Source organism: Antechinus flavipes, chromosome 2 (assembly GCF_016432865.1).
Source record: "Antechinus flavipes isolate AdamAnt ecotype Samford, QLD, Australia chromosome 2, AdamAnt_v2, whole genome shotgun sequence".
In the NCBI taxonomy this organism is placed as follows: Eukaryota; Metazoa; Chordata; class Mammalia; order Dasyuromorphia; family Dasyuridae; genus Antechinus; species Antechinus flavipes.
The window spans coordinates 586,379,758-586,401,041 of record NC_067399.1 but is presented as its reverse complement, the minus strand read 5'-3'; the positions used below and the strand labels follow the sequence as shown (position 1 = coordinate 586,401,041).

At 34.3% G+C, this 21,284-nt stretch overlaps 1 protein-coding gene across 3 annotated transcripts in view; it reads left to right on the top strand.

Annotated features, from left to right (window-relative positions):
• Positions 1-21,284, top strand: part of SORCS1 (sortilin related VPS10 domain containing receptor 1) — a 714,896-nt gene that overhangs the window by 254,595 nt on the left and 439,017 nt on the right. For all 3 annotated transcript variants that reach the window (XM_051981370.1, XM_051981369.1, XM_051981371.1), the window contains exon 2: positions 21,116-21,183. In XM_051981370.1, the coding sequence (XP_051837330.1) occupies positions 21,116-21,183 (68 nt within the window). The remainder of the gene's footprint in view (positions 1-21,115; positions 21,184-21,284) is intronic.

The window sequence follows — 21,284 nt, the reverse complement described above, 5'->3', positions numbered from 1 at the left end:
GTAGAATTAATAGGTGAGAAGATTAGAGGTATACCAATGGTTTGCCCTTTAAAAATTATTATAAATCCCTTTATATTTTAACTTTCTACTACATAGAGCAAAAGTACTAATGACTTTACTTAGATTCACATAAAAATCATTCTAATATAAGATCCTATTAGTCTTTTCTTCTTTTTTCCCTCTTATACCTTTTTTGGTATTGTGAAATCTATCATTGACAAAGAAGTGGATAATCTACTGTGTTTAGTCTCTTGGTTTTATGATTGTTATTCAGGTGTAATTTGCTGGTACTTTGTTAACTAATAGATAATGAAGGTTTATTTTTGCCTCTGTCTTCCAGGAAGTGGAAGACAATTCTTCAAATGAAGAACTTCAATCAATAAGCATTTATTAAATATTTGCTCTGTGATAGGGTCTGGAAGTACAGAAAATGAAATGGTATGTTTCTTAAGGAATTTAGGTGGCACATAAAACTCATTCAGAGACTCATTTAATAGTGGAGCTGGAAAGGACCATTGAGATAACTCAGAGTAGTTCTTACCCTGAGACCCACAAAGAAGTATGTTGTGCCAATTTAAATGATCTAAAGAAAACATTAAATTTTCAGATGTGAACATTTACACCATGGAAATTGACAGAAGATACAAATCAGGCCATGATTTTGTTGATTGTTCAGACTGATAGAGATAATGTTAATAATTCAGATTAAACATCTTTAAAGTTGATTTTTTTAGCAGCATATCCCTGGATTCATGGAACCCTAAGTAGCCCATGGATTAGTTTCAGGGTGTCTGTAAATTTAGATGAGAAGAAAAATATATCTCATCTTATTTTCACTAATCCCTAATTAAAATTTAGTGATTCCTCTAATTATGAATTGAAAGAAAAACATTATTCTTAGGAGTCCATAGACTATTTCTCTTGCCAAAGGAATCCATGATTCAGAGGTTGAAAACTTCTGATATAACTGTGATTTAACTCTTTTCAACAATGAGGTGCTTCAAGGCAATTTTAATAGACTTGTAATGGAAAGTCCCATCCACATTCAGAGAAAGAACTGTGATCAAACCATATTTAAACCATTTTTTGTTTGCTTGCTTGTTTGATTTTTTTTTATTTTTCTTGTGAACAAATATGGAGATACATTTAAAAGAATTGCACATGTTTAATCTGTATTGTATTATTTGCTGTTGGGAGGGGAAAGAGAGAGAAAAATTTGGAACACAAGATTTTGCAAAAGTGAATGTTGAAAACTATTTTTGCATGTGGAAACCTGGATTTGAATCTAGGTTCTGACATGTTACAGCTGTGTGATTTCATGAAATCAATTAGTATTTCTGAATCCCAGTTTCCTCATTTGTAAAATGGAGGTGATAACATCTGCACTTATGTAGTATGGTTCAAGTGAAGCAAGATTAGATATGTTATCAGATATGTAATGAGTTCAAATGACAGCTAATAAGAATGATGATGAGAGTTGTTTGTCCTTGTTGTCAAAAAGCACCATGACTTCAGGAGGTGATGCCATGACATGCAAGTGAATTGGATTTAAGTGAGGTAGGGCAGAACAAGGTCACCTGCCTTATTTCCCCCTCTAGAACCACCTGGGTCCAGTGGTTAAATATAGATCAGGGTGATTGGAAATGGCCCTGGATGTCTTGGAAGCCTTGGCCATTTTAAACTAAGGTCTTCAGGTCTCAGTTTCACTGAGGCTGCATTCATTCAATAATTAAGGTAGCAATTGAGACAAAGAATCTCTTCTTTCATCTAGTTAAAAAACCCTCAGAGATTTCATTTTTATTTTTATTTATTTTATTTGATGATATTTAGCAATGTGCTTTACAACTGTTTTCTAATTTGATCCTCACAACAAGCCTGAGAAAGTAGATGCTAATTTGTGTTTTACAATGGCAGTGGTAAAGTGACTTACCTAGAATCTGAGGCTGAATTTTAAGCCAGGTTTTTCTCATCCCAAGTCCAGAGCTCAGCTGTAGAGCTATCTAGGTAACAGAATGAATAGCCCTGTAACTCATGAATGTTACTCTACTACCTACAATTCTATTCTTAGAAATCTCTAGACATTAGCAAATATATTTCTTATATCTAAACCAAATTAATTTATTTATACCTTCCATTTCTTGCTCCTACTTTTGATTTCTGTCAAGTGGAATCATATCCTTTCAAATGACAAGTCTTGAATTAGAGATAAACATATTCTTCAGACTCATCTATTTTCCAAGATATAGATCTCACATTACTTCAAAGAACCAATATACATATCACATTACTTCAAGGAATCCTCATCTGAAGATCATTTAGTATGATGAAATCAAATGAGATAATATATGCAATGTATATAAAAGGCTTTCCAAACTATACATGTACTGTGTACCTATTGGCTATTATTATTTCATTATTGTCATCTTTGTGTTTGAGCTTAGAGAGAAGCAGTCCTGGGTCAAGCCTCTAATATTCACTTATGGATAATGTTTGGCAAATATAGTTTCATTAAATAATTGATTTTTGTAATGGAATGAAAATATTCAGATGTAAAGATTTATAGACTTAATGAAAGCATTGTAAAGAGGCAACCCCAACAGCAGAATGGATAATGTGAAGGAATAGGCTTCTTCCTGTTCTCATGTGATTTTAATTTCCTTTGTTAAAAATAATTTTACTATAATTTTGTATTGCCTAAATTCCTCTCTCTCTCACCTTCCTAGAGAAATAGCTTTCTAACTATTTCTAAAGAAAAAAAGGAGGAAGAAGAGGGTAAAAAATCAGTCAAACCAATCAGTATAACAAATTTCACAAAATATACAATGTTCTTTAATCCTCTTCAAAGAATTAGAGGGAGATGTTTACTTATATTTCTTCATTGGAGATAACTTCTTTATAATTTCCTAATTTTTATTATTGTTTTGAAGTTATTTTTCTTTTTAATTCTTTCCTTCAAGTTCATGTAAGTCTTGTTGTTTAGTTATTTTCACTCATGTCTGACTCCTTATGACTCCTTTTGGCAAGGATACAGGAGTATTCGTCATTTCTTCTTCTAACTCATTTTACAAATAGGAACTGAGGTAAATAGAATTAACTCAGTTGCCCAGAGTCACACAGTTTAGTGTCTGAGGTCACATTTGAATTCAAGTTCTCTTACCTGCAGGCCCAGCACCCTATCTACTGTGCTAACAAGCTGCCCCTGCTTCTCTGTACTCATCATATTTTTCTTTTTTTTTTTTAATACATAACAATTTTTCATGTAGCACAATTTGTTTAAACATTCTCCAGATGAAACATATCAACTTTGTTTCCATTCCTTTGCTACTACAAATGGAACTATTGTAATAATTTGACTTAGGAAGGTTCTTTTCTCAGTAGCCTTCTTGATATGTATGGTGTATGGTAAATGTATAAGTCAATAGATAGAGTAGATTTTTTAGTTACGTAATTCCAAATTGCTTCCTTACATTTTGTATTCTGACTGAGTACAGACTTCTTCAGACATACATTAGGATACCTATCTTCACACAATCCTTCCAAAATTGATTATCTGTATTTTTTTTTTTCATCTTTGCCAATTTGCATGAGATAAACTGCCTGGTTTGTTTCAATATGCATTGTTCTCACTATTAATAATTTAAAGCATTCTTTCATATGGTTGTTAATTGTTTTCAGTTCTTCATTTGAGAAATATTTGTTGATGTCCTTCTACCCCTCATCTTTTGGAGAATTCTTTTCCCCCAGATATTTCTTATTAGTTGTCAGCATATCTTGAGTACTGAACAGTTACCTGACAAAGATATTTTCTCCATTTGACTGTTTCCTTTTAAGATGCATTAATTATGTTATTGTAAAAGTATTTCAATTTTTGCCTATCAAAATTCATTATTTAATTTCTGCTAAAAGGCATCTAAATTTTAAAAGCTTTGCATTCCAAATACTTTGGAAGTTATAAATATTTGACATGTTAAATCTTTTTTAAAATGTTGTCCTTAAACTTTTAGAAACAATGTTATATAAGAAAGAAAATGGAAGATCTTTGCCTGACTGATAATATTCTGATTCAAGTGTATTGATTGTAATTTCAAGGATGAGAATTTGAGGCCTCCATTGGTTATTTTATGGAGGATAGTGAAATTCTGATAATTCTAGCCACTAGGTTATATCCTGAGACTTATTAGATAGGTGCTTTTTTTTTTATCCTGCAATAAGGTGTTGCACATTTTAAAAACTAAGATATTCTTTATTTTTAAAACCTTTTAGATATTATTTATTTAGTCCTCATAAAAATTCTACAAAGTAGGTGCTATTGTCTGTATTTTACAAAGGAGGGAGATGATGCTGAGAGGTTTCAGAGATTACAAAAAACTGAGATGATGCTGAGAAGTTGAGATTTTCTCAGTGTTATATAATTAGCAAGTATCTGGGGCAGTTAGGTGGCATAGTAGATAGATACAGTCAGTAGGACCTGAGTTCAAATCCAACCTTAGGTACTTAATAGTTTTGTGACCCTGGACAAATCCTTTTACCCTTTTTGCCTCAGTTTCCTCATCTATAAAATGAGCTAAAGAAGGAAATGTTCGATTACTGCAATATCTTTGCCAAGAAAACCTAGAATGGGGTCATAAAGAGTTGAAAATGACTAGATAAACAAAACAACAGGAAGTATGAAGTTGGATCTGAATTCTTGCCTTTATGACTCCAAGCCCAGAACTCCATTCTTTGTACCACAAACTACTTCAAGGTTTCATAATTTCTTACATTTTCTTTATATCAGTTTCATTAATCAAAAATGTTCTGACTTTTAAGGAAAAACATGTCTGCAAATTTTGGTGTCTGTGATCTATTTTTGAATTGCTCTAATGATTTCCTCAATTTCAATAAACAAATTCCTATGACTTAATTGTTTGATGTTCTCTTTGCCTGACTCTTTTTTTAATGAATTCATGTAGATGTCACCCATAGAAGGGTTTAGATCTTAGCTATTTTTGCTACTCTTCCTATTTCTTCTCCTCCTTCCTCTTTAACTTCCCCTTTCTTCTTTTTTCTTCTTGTCTTTCTCCCAAGCATGTTTAAAATTCTAGTTGTTCTTCTCTATAAAAACTCATAAAATGTGGCCCCTTGAAATAACAGGTGCCTACAGCTGTGATCTGACTAAAACTGAACAAGGCATCTGTCACTGATAGTCATGGACATTGTGCTTTTTCTTATGCAGTCTGTTGATCATATCAGTTTTCTTGGTTACCTTGCTACTCTGATGAGACATATTGACCATATAGTCCATCAAAACCTCAGATCCTTTCAGATTGACTATTATTAAGCCATACATCCCCACTTTCTATTTGGTAAACTGATTAAATCAAAATGTAAATGTTGATTTTTACTCTTAAATATTTAAATGTCCTAAATGTCAATTTTAGTACAACTGAATTATTGTTCTCACCAACACAAAGGTTTTTTTTTTTTGTTTTTGTTTTTTTTAATACTGATTGTTGTCTATTGTATTAGCTAGCCCTAATAGCCTAGTACTTAGTAGGTCCTTAACAATTGCTTATTGATGTAATTTGTCCTAGTAGTTTCTACAAAAATAACAAGGTGCAGCTTAGGTGGTGCAGTGGATAGAGTGTTGAATCAGGAAGACTTATCTTCCTGAGTTCAAATCTAGCCCCAGTCCCTAATTATGTGACCCTGGATAAATCACTTAACCTTATTTGTCTCAATTTCCTCATCTGTAAAATGAGCTGGGGAAGAAAATTCCAAATCACTCCAATAACTGGGCCAAGAAAATCCCAAATGAGGTCATGAGGAGTCAGACCAATTAAAAAAAATAACCGAACAGATTAACAAAAATAACATAATAAAGAAGATTAACAAAAATAACATAATAAAGCTTGTCAAATGTTTTGCTAAAATGAAGGTAAACTACACATATGATATTCCATTGATTTACCAGTTTAATAACTCTGTCAAAAAATGTGAGGTAAGGTGGCTTCTGTGACTGGCTCTTGGTGAATGCATGCTGACTATAATCATTGCTTCTTTTTCTGCATATTGACTAACCATCCCATTAATAAAATTGAACAGTTGGTGCAGGGTGGTATTAGGTGAATGAATGGTGATGCTGCCAAAACTAGATTTTCTTCTAGGTCATTCCTCTGATTTCTTCAATCAGAGGACCATAGCAGGCTGTCACATAATTAATTAAGCAGCTAATTAATGTGCAGCTATAGAATGTAGTTTGTCTTTGGATCATCACAATGCATTACTTTCATACTAGCTAATCAGCAGCTATATCAAAGTTTTTCAGTACTTGTGTGAATGCTTTTCCAATGACTATAATATCCTTCATAGTTCATAGGATACTTTAAGGGCTACATAATTATCCTCCTCCTTCCCTTGCCTCAGGTTCTAATGTATCTTTAGAGAAAGATCCTGGAATATCTTTCAGATTATCAAAGTAAGAATCCTTTTTCTTCTGCTCTGAGAACACATCTCCTATTTTTAGGATCTTGCCTTCTTTGTTCACTGACCATTTAAAGAATATAGAATAGATCATTTTTAATAAATACATGATTTCTTAATGTGTACTATGATAACTAACAAGATTATAGCACAGTAATATAAATTGTATAGAGCTTCTCAGCAACAAAGTAGCATGAAACTACTATTAGGTATTGAATTTCATTAACCTTTACCTACTCCCATTTGTGAAAAAAGAATAGGAGAAAGGCCTACAGAATTTGGACCTTGGTAGGGTTGCCTTGACATCTGCTCTGAGAAAAAAAGTGAGAAAGACTCAGGAGTAACTACCCTCATCTCTAAGTGTTTATATCCAAGGGATTCATTGTAGTCTGGTCACTCTCACTTTGATTCAAACAGATCCAGATTCCATCTATTCCCTTCTGTTTTAGGTCCTCATCCATAGCATAATTTTATGTCTATATACCTGTGTGTATGTGTATATTTCGGTTCTGTATAAACTTGTATTTGTATATATTTTATCTGCTGATAAAATATAAACTCCTTGAGAGTAAAAGTTATTTCTTTTTCTTTCTTTCCCTCTTCTCTTTGTCTCTCTGTTTCTGTCTGTTTCCATCTCTGTTTCTCTCCTGACTGCCTTTCTGTCTCTATCTCTCTTTCTCTCTGTATCTCTTTCTCTCTGTGTCTCTGTCTCTGTGTCTCTGTTTCTGGCTGCCTCTGTGTCTCTATCTCTGTTGCTCTCTGTCTCTTTACTCTATGTCTCTGTCCTAGTATCTGTCTCTCTATCTCTGTCTTTATCTGTCTTTCTGCCTCTGTCTCTGTCTGTCTTTCTCTAATATGCCAAAATAAATGATATTTTCTCAATCCTCATTCTTTTTGACTTTTCTGCTGCTTTTGACAATGTTAATCCCTCTCACCACTTTCTCATCCTTGATACTCTTTTTTAAGTCTTTGGAATACTGTTTTCTCCTAGTTCTTCTACCTATCTAACTCTTCCTTCTCTATCTCCTTTGATAGATCCTTCTTCAGGTCATACTATCTAGCCGCAGGTATCCTTCAGGGCTCTGCTCTGGGACCTTTTGTTTCCTTTCTCTATATTACTTTACTTGGTGATTTTTATAAGCTCCCATGGATTTAATTATTATCTTTATGGTAATCACTTGCAAATTTGCCTAACTTGTGCCTCTGCTGACCCCCATTCTCCCATATCTAGCTGGCTATCAGATATTTTCAGCTGGATGTCCAGGAAACACTTTAAACATTAATATGACTAAAACAGAACTCATTATTTCCCTCCCTTGAACTCTCTTTCTCCATCTTCTCTTTCATCGAAAAGGACAGTACTATCCTTTTAGTTCCCTCACACTCACAACTAAGAATAATTCTTGACTTCTCACTATCTTTTAAACAGCACCACCATCTCCACCCCAAATACACATTCTCTCCAATCTATTTCCAGGCCCTATTTCATTTTTACAACATCTTTCAAATATATCCCCTGCTGCCTTTCTAGCACTGTCACCCCTCTCATGCAGATCCTAGCCCCTTGATGATTGCCATAGACTTATTGGTCTATTTGCAACAAGTTTCTCTCCATCTCAAATCCATCTTCCATCTAGCCATTAAAGTGATTTTCCTAAAACTCAAAATAGAGCAAAGAGCTTTATAACCTAGCTTCCTCCAGTTTTCTTGCACCTTACTCCTCTTATTCTTCATTTCAATGACATTGGCCTCCTGCCTGTGCTAAGAATAAGACACATCTTTCAGGTCCAGACATTTTCTTTGGCTGGCTCCCGTATTTGGAGTGTTCTGCTTTCTCAACTTTGCCTACTGTCTTCCCTTGGCTTCCTTTAAGTCCTAACTAAAATCCCATCTTTTAATAAAAACTTTTCCCTTTAACTTCTCCTTAATTCCAGTGTCTTTCCTTAACTAATAGACCAATAGATAAAAATATACATCTGTATATGTCTATATAGATTTGCACATATATAATCTTACTTTGAATATATTTACTTGCATGTTTCACCCTCATTAAATTGTAATCTCCTTGAGCAAAGGGACTATCTTTTGTCTCTTATTGTATTCCTGAGGTTTAGCACAGTGCCTAGTGCATAGCAGACACTTAATAAATGTTTATTTATTAGCTAATTGTTTTCTTTTTATTCTCATTATTTAGCACAATAATATTTATGAAACACATAATAGGTGTTCAGTTAACATCTGTTTTTTTTTTTTGGTAAATGTGCAACTCTTCTATATATTTCCATATTTCTCATGATATACAAGAAAAATAAGATCAAAAAGGAAAGTAAATGAAAAAGAAAAAAATTAGCAAGCAACAACAACAACAAAAGGTGAAAATACTATGTTGTGATCCATACTCAGTTCTCATAGTCCTCTTTCTGGATGCAGATAGCTTTCTCCATCATAAGTCTTATTGGAATTGGCTTGAATTACCTCATTACTGAAAAGAGCCATGTCCATTAGAATTGACAATTTTATAATCTTGTTATTCTTCACTGTTCTACTCACTTCACTTAGCATCAGCTCATGTAAGTCTCTCCAAACCTTTTGGAAATTATTCTGCTGATTGTTTCTTATAGAACAATTATATTCTGTAACATTCATAAACCATAACTTATTCAGCCATTCCCCAACTTAGTTTCCATTTTCTTGCCACCACAAAAAGGGCTTTAACAAATGATTTTTGCATATGTAGTTCCTTTTCCCTTTTTTATGATCTTTTTGGGATACAGGCCTAGTAGAGACTTTACCGAATCAAAGAGTATAATAGTTTGATAGTCCTTTAGGCATAGTTCCAAATTGCCCTCCAGAATTGGATCAGTTCACAACTCCACCAACAATGTATTAGTGTCCCAATTTTCCCACATCTCCTCCAATATTTATCATTATCTTTTCCTGTCATCTTAGCCAATCTGGTAGTGGTACCTCAGTTGTCTTAATTTGTATTTCTTTGATCAATAATGAATATCTTCTGATTGATTAACTGAATCCTAATCTCTGTAGTGTTTATAGTTCTCTTGCTATTTCTTCCTTCCATTCCTTTATACTACCCTGTTGGAAGAGGTTGGGGGTGACCTTATGGTATTTTCTTCTTCAATGCCTTATAAGGATCTTTTTTTTCTAGCAAGCATTAAAAAAAAAAGCATATTTGAGCAGATAGTATCAAGAAGGAATGAGCATTGAATCTTACTTTTCTTCCAACTTTTTGTGGGTCCTTATACCATGACAAATATATGTTAGGAAAGGAGATGGTAGACCTTAGTACAAATATGTTCTGGAATATTACCTGCAATCAAATCCAATGTAACTTAACCTATATATTTCAAATCTATTTTTTTCCTTTATTTAAAAAAAAAAAAGAAAACATTTGCCCTTCTTCACATCTCCCAGGTCTTTCAGTAATAGTTTTTGTACTGATGAAGTGACTTATTCAAGAATAGGTAGGTGCTCTCTTATTTTCATTTGCTAATCCTGAGAATCAGCTCCATGTTAGCCATTTTGCTTCATTCTTTTCTGTGTAAATGAATATTCTCCTTGGCAGGAAAAAAAAAGGTGGAAGCAAAATCACAATTGAGCATTTTTTCCTTCACCAGTTCATTGGTTGCCATCATCCCATCTACTTCAAACAATGGCCCTGTCCTTCCTTTGGGCTTTGTCTTTTAATCCACATGGGTTTTTAAAACATCCCTTTTCTTGTTCTTAGCTTTCCTCCAGAATCTCAAGCTATCTAAACTTTTGTATGTTTGACATTGTTCTTGACCCTATACTAAGCTTTTGTATTTATCCTTCATTACTGGCCTTTTCTTCAGTGCTTTGAGCATTTTTTTTAGTAGATGAAGAGGTTGGCAAATTCCCAGTATACCCTTATCAATACTTTCAGTCAACTTCCTCCTTTCCTCATCATAGGAATTGTTTCTTTTTTTAATCTTTATTATTTTATTCTTAAAAGCTTCTGATCTTTCTTGGGCTAATTTCCTTACAGACTTTAAGGTATGGGAACTTACCTAGCTTTTATCTAAATCTTATGGAAACTGCTTTTTCCAAATCTAACATGTGAGTCAGATTATGCTTGACTTTCCTTCCTTCTCTATCACAAATTCTATAATGATGTAATAACTTCCCTCACTTAGAGGTATCTAGGAGGTGTAGTAGACAGGATTCTGGTATTGGTGACAGCAAGACCAGACTTCATATCTGGCCTCAGACTGTTTAACTGTTTGACCCTGGACAAGTCATTTAATCTCTGCTTCAGTTTCCTCACCTGTAAAAAAACCTGGAGATAATAATTGAGTTCTTTTCTCTAAAATGGAAGTCAGATTGTGCCAAGGAGATTCAAATTCTGGTGGCAAAAACTAACCAATAGCAGAAATTGTTTACAAGCTAAAACTGTGCAAAAACTTGCAAGTTTCTGTCTATGTATGTGTATATGTATAAATCCAGACATAATACACATACACATATATACACACACATACCTATGCATTTCATGACATCTAAGTCAGTTCATCCTTTCTCTCCTGGAAATGTTCTTCCATGAACACTTTCTAAGACTTAACTCTCATGTGTAGCAATCAAGCTTTTCATATTTTGAAGTTATTTTCCCACAAATTATATCCTTAAATATCTTCAAAACCATAATAACTACATTAATTATTTATATGTATGCATATACACATACACACTGACATCCTTTCTCAAACTAAACTGCCAGACATTCAAACTCTAATGCAGAGAGTGCAACTCGAATTGGATTGGCCACAATGTTCAAATGCCAAATATATTCCTGCCAAAAAGACTATTTTATGAAGAACTCACACAGGGCAAGTGCTTACAAGGTAGTCAGAAAAAGCAATATGAGGACATTCTCAAGGTCTTTCCTAAGAACTTCAGAATTGATTGTACAGCTTGGTAGTCACTGGTACAGGATCACCTAGCATGGCGTGCCTTCATCAGAGAAGGTGCTGTGTTCTTTGAGCAAAGCAGGATTGAATTAACTCAGAAAAAAAAATGAGATGTGCAAAATTGGAGAATCCATTCTAAATGTTCTCAGGAACTATTTGTGTTCAACCTATGACAGAGCATTCTGAGTTTGTATTGGTTTTATCAATCATAGTCAGACATACTAACTAACACATAGTGGTGTCATTTTGATCTTCTTTTGGAATGAAAGACAACTAACGAACTAACATAACTAACAGATAGATAGATGATAGATAGGTAGAAAGAAAGAAAGAAAGAAAGAAAGAAAGAAAGAAAGAAAGAAAGAAAGAAAGAAAGAAAGAAAGAAGGAAGGAAGGAAGGAAGGAAGGAAGGAAGAAGGAAGGAAGGAAGGAAGGAAGGAAGGAAGGAAGGAAGGAAGGAAGGAAGGAAGGAAGGAAGGAAGGAAGGAAGGAAGAAAGAAAGAAAGAAGAAAGAAAGAAAGAAAGAAAGAAAGAAAGAAAGAAGAAAGAAAGAAAGAAAGAAAGAAAGAAAGAAAGAGAAAGAAAGAAAAAGAAATGTAGGTAGGTACATAGAAAGGTAGGTAGATACAATAGATAGATGGAAAGATGGAAAGATAGGTAGAAATAGATAGATAGAAATGTAGGTAGGTAGGTAGATGGAAAGATAGGTAGATATAAATAGATTGATGGAAAAATAGGTTGATAGAAGAAAATATAGGTAGATAGATGAAATAGAGTTGCATGGATAAATAGATAGATGGAAATATAGATAGAGAGACATACATATAAAACCTCTTGCTTCAGCTTAAGTGTTTGCTGACTTAATCTCATTTGATACCAAAGGTAAGTGCTATTTATTATTCTCATTTTACAGATGAGAAAATAAGACTGAAAAAAAAGAAGTAATTTGCCCTAATCCATTCACACAACTAGTAGATGTGGCTGAGATGTGGCTGAAACCCAGGCCATCCTACATCTGAGGTCTCTCAGTTATGCCTTGCATCTTCTCAGAGCTTTACAGCTTGTAGAAAAGCAGTTTTAAGGGAAGCTGAATAGAGATTTTCCTTTCCTTTTTGCAATCAAAAAAGAATCTGGCCTGAACTTAAGTTGTGTGGACATGTAACTGTCCCTGGTCTTTATTATCATTGCCTTTGTTTCATTGTACCCCTTGGTAAATGGAGAAAATAAACAATAATCAGGCTGGTTTTGTTATTTTTCATTTCTTTCTTGTCTTTTGTGACAGTCCATGTCCTGACATGAAGGATAACATAATAGACATGTCTTTATTCATTAGACTTGCCTAAACTTTTAACTTTCTTGGAAAATGGCATAAAACATAACCCAAATAACACTGAGATATGAACCAAGATAGTGAAATTTCCTATAGTGAAATAGGAAGAACTAGGTTTGTTCTACCTCATCATATTGGAGGCAGAAAAAAAAATGAGCAGAGGAAAAGAAAGCTTCTGAACATAAGGAGTCTCTCATCATTAACACACGGTTTGGTGCTCAATGGCGTGTTCACTCTGTGTGCGTGTCCTAGTTTTAAAATGCCTTAATATTTAGATAGTGTCTGTAATTCAGATAGATCTCAAAGTTCTCATTTAACTACCATCCTCCTAGTGAACACACATCAATGCATTAAAGAGGTCCCAAGGGTTCCTCCGGACCATTCCTCTACCTTCAAGCCAGTACTGCAGAAATTCAGATTAGCACAAACTTTGAGGTTGCAAGGAAAGGAGCAGTCAGTAAAAGCTTACTTCCTTATCTCACAATGTCTCCATGAGAGGATTTTTCTTTCTCCTTTTTCCCAACTATTTTTTGAAATATTTAAAAATACTTTCCCCAAAATATTTCAATGAATTTTATGTCACCTGATTTTTCCTAGAAAGAACTTCTCTAGAAAGGGATTTTCTAGAAAAGATGACAGCTTATCTGCAGTAGGTGGGAATGTCTGTTGCTCTTTGAGCAATATGATATAATGGAAAATACACCAGACTCAAATGAGGAAAGCCCAATTCTATATGTCACTTTGACCCTAATTCTGTAGAAAATCTCACATGGATTATTTTCTTCCTTAGGGTCTTAGATCACCCATTTGTAAAATGAGGCACTTGGGTATGTTCAGTGCTTGGCATAATGCCTGACACATAGTGGGTGCTTAATATATATTTATTGATTTATCAGGTCTAATGTACTTTCTAGTTCCAACAATTTCAATAATACATTACATTTTCATACTTTTTAAATAGAGTTCAAAGCATTTTCATACTTATTCTCTCATTTGCGAATCTTATAACATTGGAAGATAGGCAGAATGGGTAACTATTAGAGGCTTACTCAGTTGATGTAATCATAGAAAGTTTGGGCACTTACTTCATTCAAACAATCTCAGAAATAATCACCAACTAGTTAGGTGGTAGTTGTCAAATTGAAAGGATTATAAAGTTTACTTATACATGGAAGACAGAAGAGTGATATAGGAAATCCTTGATGTTAGAAGTCCTTTTTCCTTAGTGGAAGTCTCATGAAGTTTTAGTCATAGCTTTCTGCTGGTCTCTGACAATCTCCATATGTTTTTGAACACTAAAACTAGGACTTCTTTGCATTATTAGTAGAATCATTTATATTTCCTGAAGTTGCCATTTTCTTGTGTGATGACCAACCACTGATTTTGAATTGTATTTGAATCTATCGAGCAATTTTAGACTGTTTTCTAGATTATGTCAGCTATTTTTCATCCAATAGACAAATTTCTATAATTCTTTCAAATTGATTTTGGATTTATTCACACATTATAAGGTTGTTAGAACATTCTTTAACACCTACTACTTTGTGATTACATTCTGGGATTGATTCAAATTAGGTGTCTTGGCTTCCTGTAATTACATTAATTGAGATAGTAAAAGTGGAACTCTTTCTTAATATCATCATCTTTATGTTACAGATAAAAATTCAAGACAACAAAAGCCCTACAGCTGGTCAGTGATAGAGTCAATACTTGAGCCCAGGTTTTCCAGGCTTCCTTCTCTTATACTCTTTTGTTTCTGAGATTCTAAGCTTGGTTAGAGTAGAGCATGGTAATCAGGCACCAAATGTTTAATAACTATGTGTCAGGCACTTGTGCTTTGCTTTGGAAAACAGATAGAGAAGTAACACAGCCCTTGACCTCAGGGAAGTTATATTCTACCTGGAATAGCCATAAAACCATAGGAAACGTTAGAAGAATGAATGAAACTATCAGAAATGGAAGTGAATTCTTCATTCTAGCATACTGCAATCCAAGTAGGAGATAGTCCAGTAATCAAAGTTCAAATATTCAAAGTCTGATTTTATGGAAAGGACACTGGCACTATCAGTGGGTTATTCTCCTGTGACATCTACTATCTGAGGGACTTTGGACAAGTCACATTTATTTCTCTGTATCTCTAATTTCATCATCTGCAAAAGGCAAAAGTAGGACTAGATAAATTTTGATGGCCTTCTTGCTTTAAACCTATGAATCTTGAATCTTATGAAGGATTAGTTATTTGAAGAGTTAATATGTTGACCTTGACCTCTAGTTAAAGATGAAAGAAATGTCTTTGTGACTACTGATGGAAATAGGGCACAGAATGAAGAAGGATAGAACAAAACCCAACTTTGGAAATCAGATAACTAATTGAGGTCTTTTTGTATATTCAGGGAATTAGTTCAATTGCTTACATATATTTTATTACTATGTGAGCACACTAATGTTGTTCTTACCTTAAAAATTCTTAGGGGGGTGATTAACTTTTTCTATTCTTTTTCATACAATAATCTAATGGAATTTTTTTTAGTAAAAAGCACTATAGCTTCTGAAGATGAGGGTCTTTGTGGAATGATCAAAGTTCTGCCTTGGTTTCTAGGCCTTACTAAACTGATTTCTTTCATGGATTTTGGATTACTTGGTAATTTTCCCCAGTAGGAACACTGGCAATTAAGGGCAAGGACTGTCTTGATTTTTGTATTTCTATCCTCAGTACTTAGCCCAGTACTTAGCATATGGTAAACACTAAATAAATTTTAATTCATTCTTTTATTCACTGCAAATTAATTGGGTTGTTCAGGCTAAGTAGTGGTGTCAATGATCAATTGAATTTTCCAAATTTAATAGTAGAATTCTTGATTTGGAAAAGATGTTAAGTTGCTTTAGTTCAGCTTCCCCCACAGAAGTCCCATTCCTTACATCTTTGAATGGTACTCATCCAGTCTTCACTTGAATATCTCCCATTAAGGAAAACAATAAAAATGTTAGCACTTATATAGCACTTTAAAGTTTGCCTTCCCCCTTTATATATGTGATCTCATTTGATCTTTACAACAATCCTGTGTGTTAGATATAATTATTATCCTCATTGTAAAAGATGAGGAAAGTGAAGCAAAGGTAATGATTTGCTAAAGATAACATAACTAGAAATTAAACAATTCCAGTCTTTCTGACTCAGCTTGATGAATAAGTCAAAAATCCAACTCTCATATTATATCTTGGGCTTAATCTACTTTCAATACAGTCTCTCATTTAGTCTATCCTTACTATATGGCCCAAAGGTAAAGAGACTCTATGATCACAAGGATAAATGTGGATAGGAAAAGATTCATTTCCATTCACCAACCATTCCATTCACTTAGGAAAGAGAATTGAGATATTTTACAAAGAGTTTCAGCAAGAAAGACTAAAACAGAAAATTCTTTTTCATACAATAATCTAATGGAATTTTTTTTAGTAAAAAGCACTATAGCTTCTGAAGATGAGGGTCTTTGTGGAATGATCAAAGTTCTGCCTTGGTTTCTAGGCCTTACTAACCTGATTTCTTTCATGGATTTTGGATTACTTGGTAATTTTCCCCAGTAGGAACACTGGCAATTAAGGGCAAGGACTGTCTTGATTTTTGTATTTCTATCCTCAGTACTTTGAGTCAACTTGTTCCATTATTGGACTGTTCTATTCTAATTGTATTTTTATAATGTTTCCTAAAAACCTATATATCTATTTCTTCATTTTATTATATCCCTCTAAAGCCTGACAGAACTAGTTGAAAAGTTCTCAAAAGTTTCCATCTAATACCCCATTCTCCATTTGAGGCTGTGCTTGTTTTTATTTATGTAAAAATCATGCCCACCCCCATCTCCACTGGGTTGCCTCAAGCAGCACTCTTTCTCTTCTGCTTTTCAATTTCCTTTTATGAGTTGTTTTCCCACAAGATTGTAAACTCCTTGAGGAGATTAGCTTTCTTGTGTCTTATTTGTAGCCCCATCACTTGGTACAGGACCTAGCACATAATAGATACATAATAGATGTTTATTAAATATTAACTAGTTAGGCATAAAACCATTTTTTTCTGTTTTAGTCTTTCTTGCTGAAACTCTTTGTAAAATATCTCAATTCTCTTTCCTAAGTGAATGGAATGGTTGGTGAATGGAAATGAATCTTTTCCTATCCACAGTTATCCTTGTGATCATAGAGTCCCTTTACCTTTGGGCCATATAGTAAATGAGAGACTGTATTGAAAGTAGATTAAGCCCAAGATATAATATGAGAGTTGGATTTTTGACTTATTCGTAATTATGATTCAATAGACCTATATCCTTAAATGAATGAGTTTCTCCTCTCCTTTTAATGCAAGATTCTTTGAAATCCTTCACAATGAACTCATTCTGTGATACAATGTTTGTTCCATTGTTAACTGTTTTTTTTTTTTTTTCTTAAGTCCATCTGTTGGTTCTTCCAGACAATTGCTCTGGATTTGCTTACATGAACTACTTCAAAAGCAACCATAAAGTAGAAAAACTGGCTTAATAATAAAATAAGAGAGTAGAAAAAGTTATATTGCTATTTCTAGTTCTCAGTCCTCTTGTATCCTTAATACAAGTGTCCCATTCATTATACAGTCTTTTGGAGAATCAGTCATATTGAGTAGAAAGAATTATGAATCTGAAAACAGTTTAATCTATGAAGAGAAGGGGAAGAGAATGTGCATTTATTCAACACCTGGCAAATATGTGAGGCATTTTGCTAAGCATTTTACAAACATTTCATTTGATCCTCACAAATACACTCTTTGAAATAGGTACAATTATTCTCCCCATTTTACAGTTGAGTAAACACTCAGGGAGAGTTTTAGTGACTTGACATGGGTCACACAGCTAATGTCTAAATCTGCATTTTGAAGTTACATCTTCCTGATGACAACGCTAACATTCTATCCACTGTGACTTTCAGCTGCCTCTATGACATTTTCCATATGTTGCAATTATAGAAGCACCTGTTCAAAGTAGCCCCAACAAAGTGTTGTTGATCTTCCCTGGGGAAGAAGGAATAATAATACAAAGAAAAATCTTTCCAATCAAATTCACTAAGTCCTGGATCCTAGGAATTTAAAGTCATTTTTATACTATGAAAATATCTTGTGTAAGCAAGCTTTTTTCCAGCACTCTCTTAACACTTTCTGATCAGGTCTCCCTGTCCCTAGTGCAATCAATATTCATTCTTACCATCTTACCCTTATTCGTGGCTCTTTTCAATTGTAATGCTCTCTTTCCTTCCTCCAGCCAGGTTAAATATGGCTCATTCTTCAAGATATTACTCAGGCCCTACTTCTATAGGGAAGTCTTCCCCAAACACAGCAGCTCACATTAATTGTATATCTTCTTTAAAATCCTTCTATAGATATTATTTGTAATACTTCGGTTACAAAGTGGCTTGCACTGTGTGTTTCTGCTTTTTAAAATTATTTTTAACATATATATTTTAGGTTTCTAAATAGATTGTGAGTCTTTCGAGGGGTGGAGGCCATACTGTATTTCTTTTACTCAGCACAGATTGGTCATATAAAGAACTAATTTCATTACTTTAAGAATCTGTGATTTTATTGTTATGAATCTTCTTCTGCTTATTTGAATCATAAGAAACCTTGAATCATCTAATTAGATTTGCTTATCAAGTTTTAATGGGCAAAAATGTTCATCAGTTGGTGGCAGTTTTTGATACATTTCTCTGTACTTGGCTATGCTAGTCCTCAGATTCTACACTGCCTTGATAACAGAATCTAAAAAAAGCTCTGTATTGATTTTGTTTTTCTTCTTCATTAACACCCCAATAATGCCGTGGGGCTGTTCTATAGCTTCTCAGTCCAGGCTAAGTGTTTTGGCCCTTGATCTCTTTAACATGTTCTAATTCTGCTGAGTAGTTAACAGGATTGTTAAACAACCAGAACTAAAAGGTAAAAATTGCAGAAACACAGCTAAAGAGCAAGGCAGTAAGGAATTCACAGATGCAAGGAAAAAAAGAGAATTTTCAAAAAATCGATTGGAAGCATAACGAAAGGTTAGTGATTCTCCTCTCACTCTTGCTCTCATTCTGAAAACAGAAAGATTAAATAGACTGATTCGAACAGATATGCTTTGAAATGCCATAAAAGATGCTTCTCCTTGTGCTGTATTGATAAACTGCCTGACTATATCACTAGCATTATAGTTTTACTAGCCTAGGAAGGAAAGGAAGGGAATGGACTCTCTCTCCTTTTCAGCCCCACCTCCTTTGCTCTGGAAATTGCTTAAACAATTTCTCAGGGTGTGTGTGTGTAGTTTCATACAGTTGCATGCTGGGTTAAAGAGTTTCATCACAGGTGCTCCTCTTAATTCCCACTTCAGAGGAAGGGTAGTTGTGGTGAGTCAAAGGCTGAACTTCATTATTGAGTTTACTGCTACATTGTATCAGGAGTGCAACTATCCAGAAATGCTTTATGTTCACACCCCCGATTTTCTTAGTGGGGGATTTATAGGCCTATTCGGCAAAATGTACTGAGTTAGAGAGGCAACATAATTCTGTATCTTCAAACAGCCACCCCGCTGCCTCTGATAAGTGATCCTGGGATGGTGGTGATTGAAATTTAGCACTTAGAATACCTTAATTGGCAAACCTGTCTGTTAAGCATATGTCCCCATGACAGTACTACCATCTGATGTCCCAATAGGGTGCCCAGCACCTAATACATTTTTGCATTTTGCTAAAAGAGCAACTTTAAAGCAAACAAACAAACAAAAAAATGTCTGCAGTCTTGCTTGGGCCAATGGAATATTCGTGGATAATAGGGAATCCCAGAGCTCTGACTTTCCTTAATGTTTCCACAGTTTGTTTGTTTGTTTTCCTCTAAATGTCTTTAATTCAAGCACCGACAATTGTTCTGCTTGTTCAAACAGATTCCTTTAGTAAACTGAGAAGTGGAGAGTTAGTGCAAGCTTCTAGGTGAGTCAGTGGATAGAGCACTGAGCCTGGAGTTGGGAAGACCTGAATTCAATACAGCCTCAGACACTTACCAGATGCAGGATCTGGGCCAAATCACTTATCAAGTCATTTGCTGGAGAAGGAAATGGCAAATCACTCCTTTATTTTTGCCAAGAAAACATTATGGACAGTATTGGTGTGTTATAGTCCATAGTCAAAAAGAGATGAACATGACTCAATGACCGAACAACAATAGATGGTTGGAAAGTGGAAGAAATCAGAGATTTTGAATTTAGAATTGAGTATAGACTTCCCTCTAGAGTCCACAGCAGATAGAACTGATCTTATGGGCTGGAGAGAAAGGATTTTGGAAAACTATCCTAGAAACTCTCTTATTGATTTGGCAACACCAAGACTATTATAGGCTAGGGCTGACCAAGTTAGTCAAGGGCTGATAAGGCTGGTTGTATGCTTTATGTTTGGAATTAGAATAAAATGAGATAGTGATAATCTATTGAAGAGTTTACAAATGACTTTTAAATATCCATTTCCTAGGAAAGACATTCAGAGCAGGGAATAACTGAGGACACAGGTGGGATTGTAATAAAAGTCCTTTGGCTTCTGAATTGGTGCTTTTTGTACTGTAAATGCTGATGTGAATTCTGTTCTGAAAAATATAATAATGATAATTATAATAACTTGTTCTGGGAGCAAGGTATTGACTTGTATGTGACAGCAATTTCTATTTCATGGTTAACAGGTAAAAACTGGTATATTTTAATCAGATTGTAAACCTCTTAAGGGCAAGCATTAAGGTTTATAGTTCTATATTTCTATAGCAGAGTGCTAAGCCCTCACTATTTGCTTATAAAATGAATAGATGAATGACTAAAATGGCTTTGTTTCAGGCACAGTGAGATTAAAAAAGGAAATGAACTAAATTGAGTTTGCTAGTATTTTTAGAGTGAGTTGTAAGGAAAGCATTCTTGGAAGGGTATTTTCTTCATTCTTATTTAAAATTGGTGAAGAAGTAAATAAATCAAAGCCCAGGAGAAAAGATTTGTAGTTGTTTCTTCAGTAGAGCAATGGCCACCATTTAAAAAAAAAAACTTTAATGAGATAACTCAAGATTGGCTCAAGCGGTAACCTTATTCGACTAGCTGAGGATGCTCAGAGTCAACATTTATCATAAAAAAAAAATCAAAGTATTAGGTAGCCATTTAAAGTGGGGGGGGGAATTCTGAGTAGTTCAGCTCATGTCCTAGCCAACATTTCCCATGTCAGTTTAGGCAGAAAGCCTTAACAATTCATTCAATTATGTTAAGCTCCCATTAAAGGAATCCTAAGCCTTCCCATGGGCCATTTCAGTTCTATGAGATTGTAATTGTTTGAGACTAACCATGATTTCTTCCTTTGCCTTCAGGTGATTCTAATTTTGACGAAGCTGTACGACTATAACCTAGGGAGCATCACAGAGAGCTCACTTTGGAGGTAAGTAGATAAATTGAGCTAATAATTACTGTGTTACTTAAACATGAACATTCTAGCTATATCTCTTTGATTGAATTTAATTAGATTCTCCTCCATTCCTT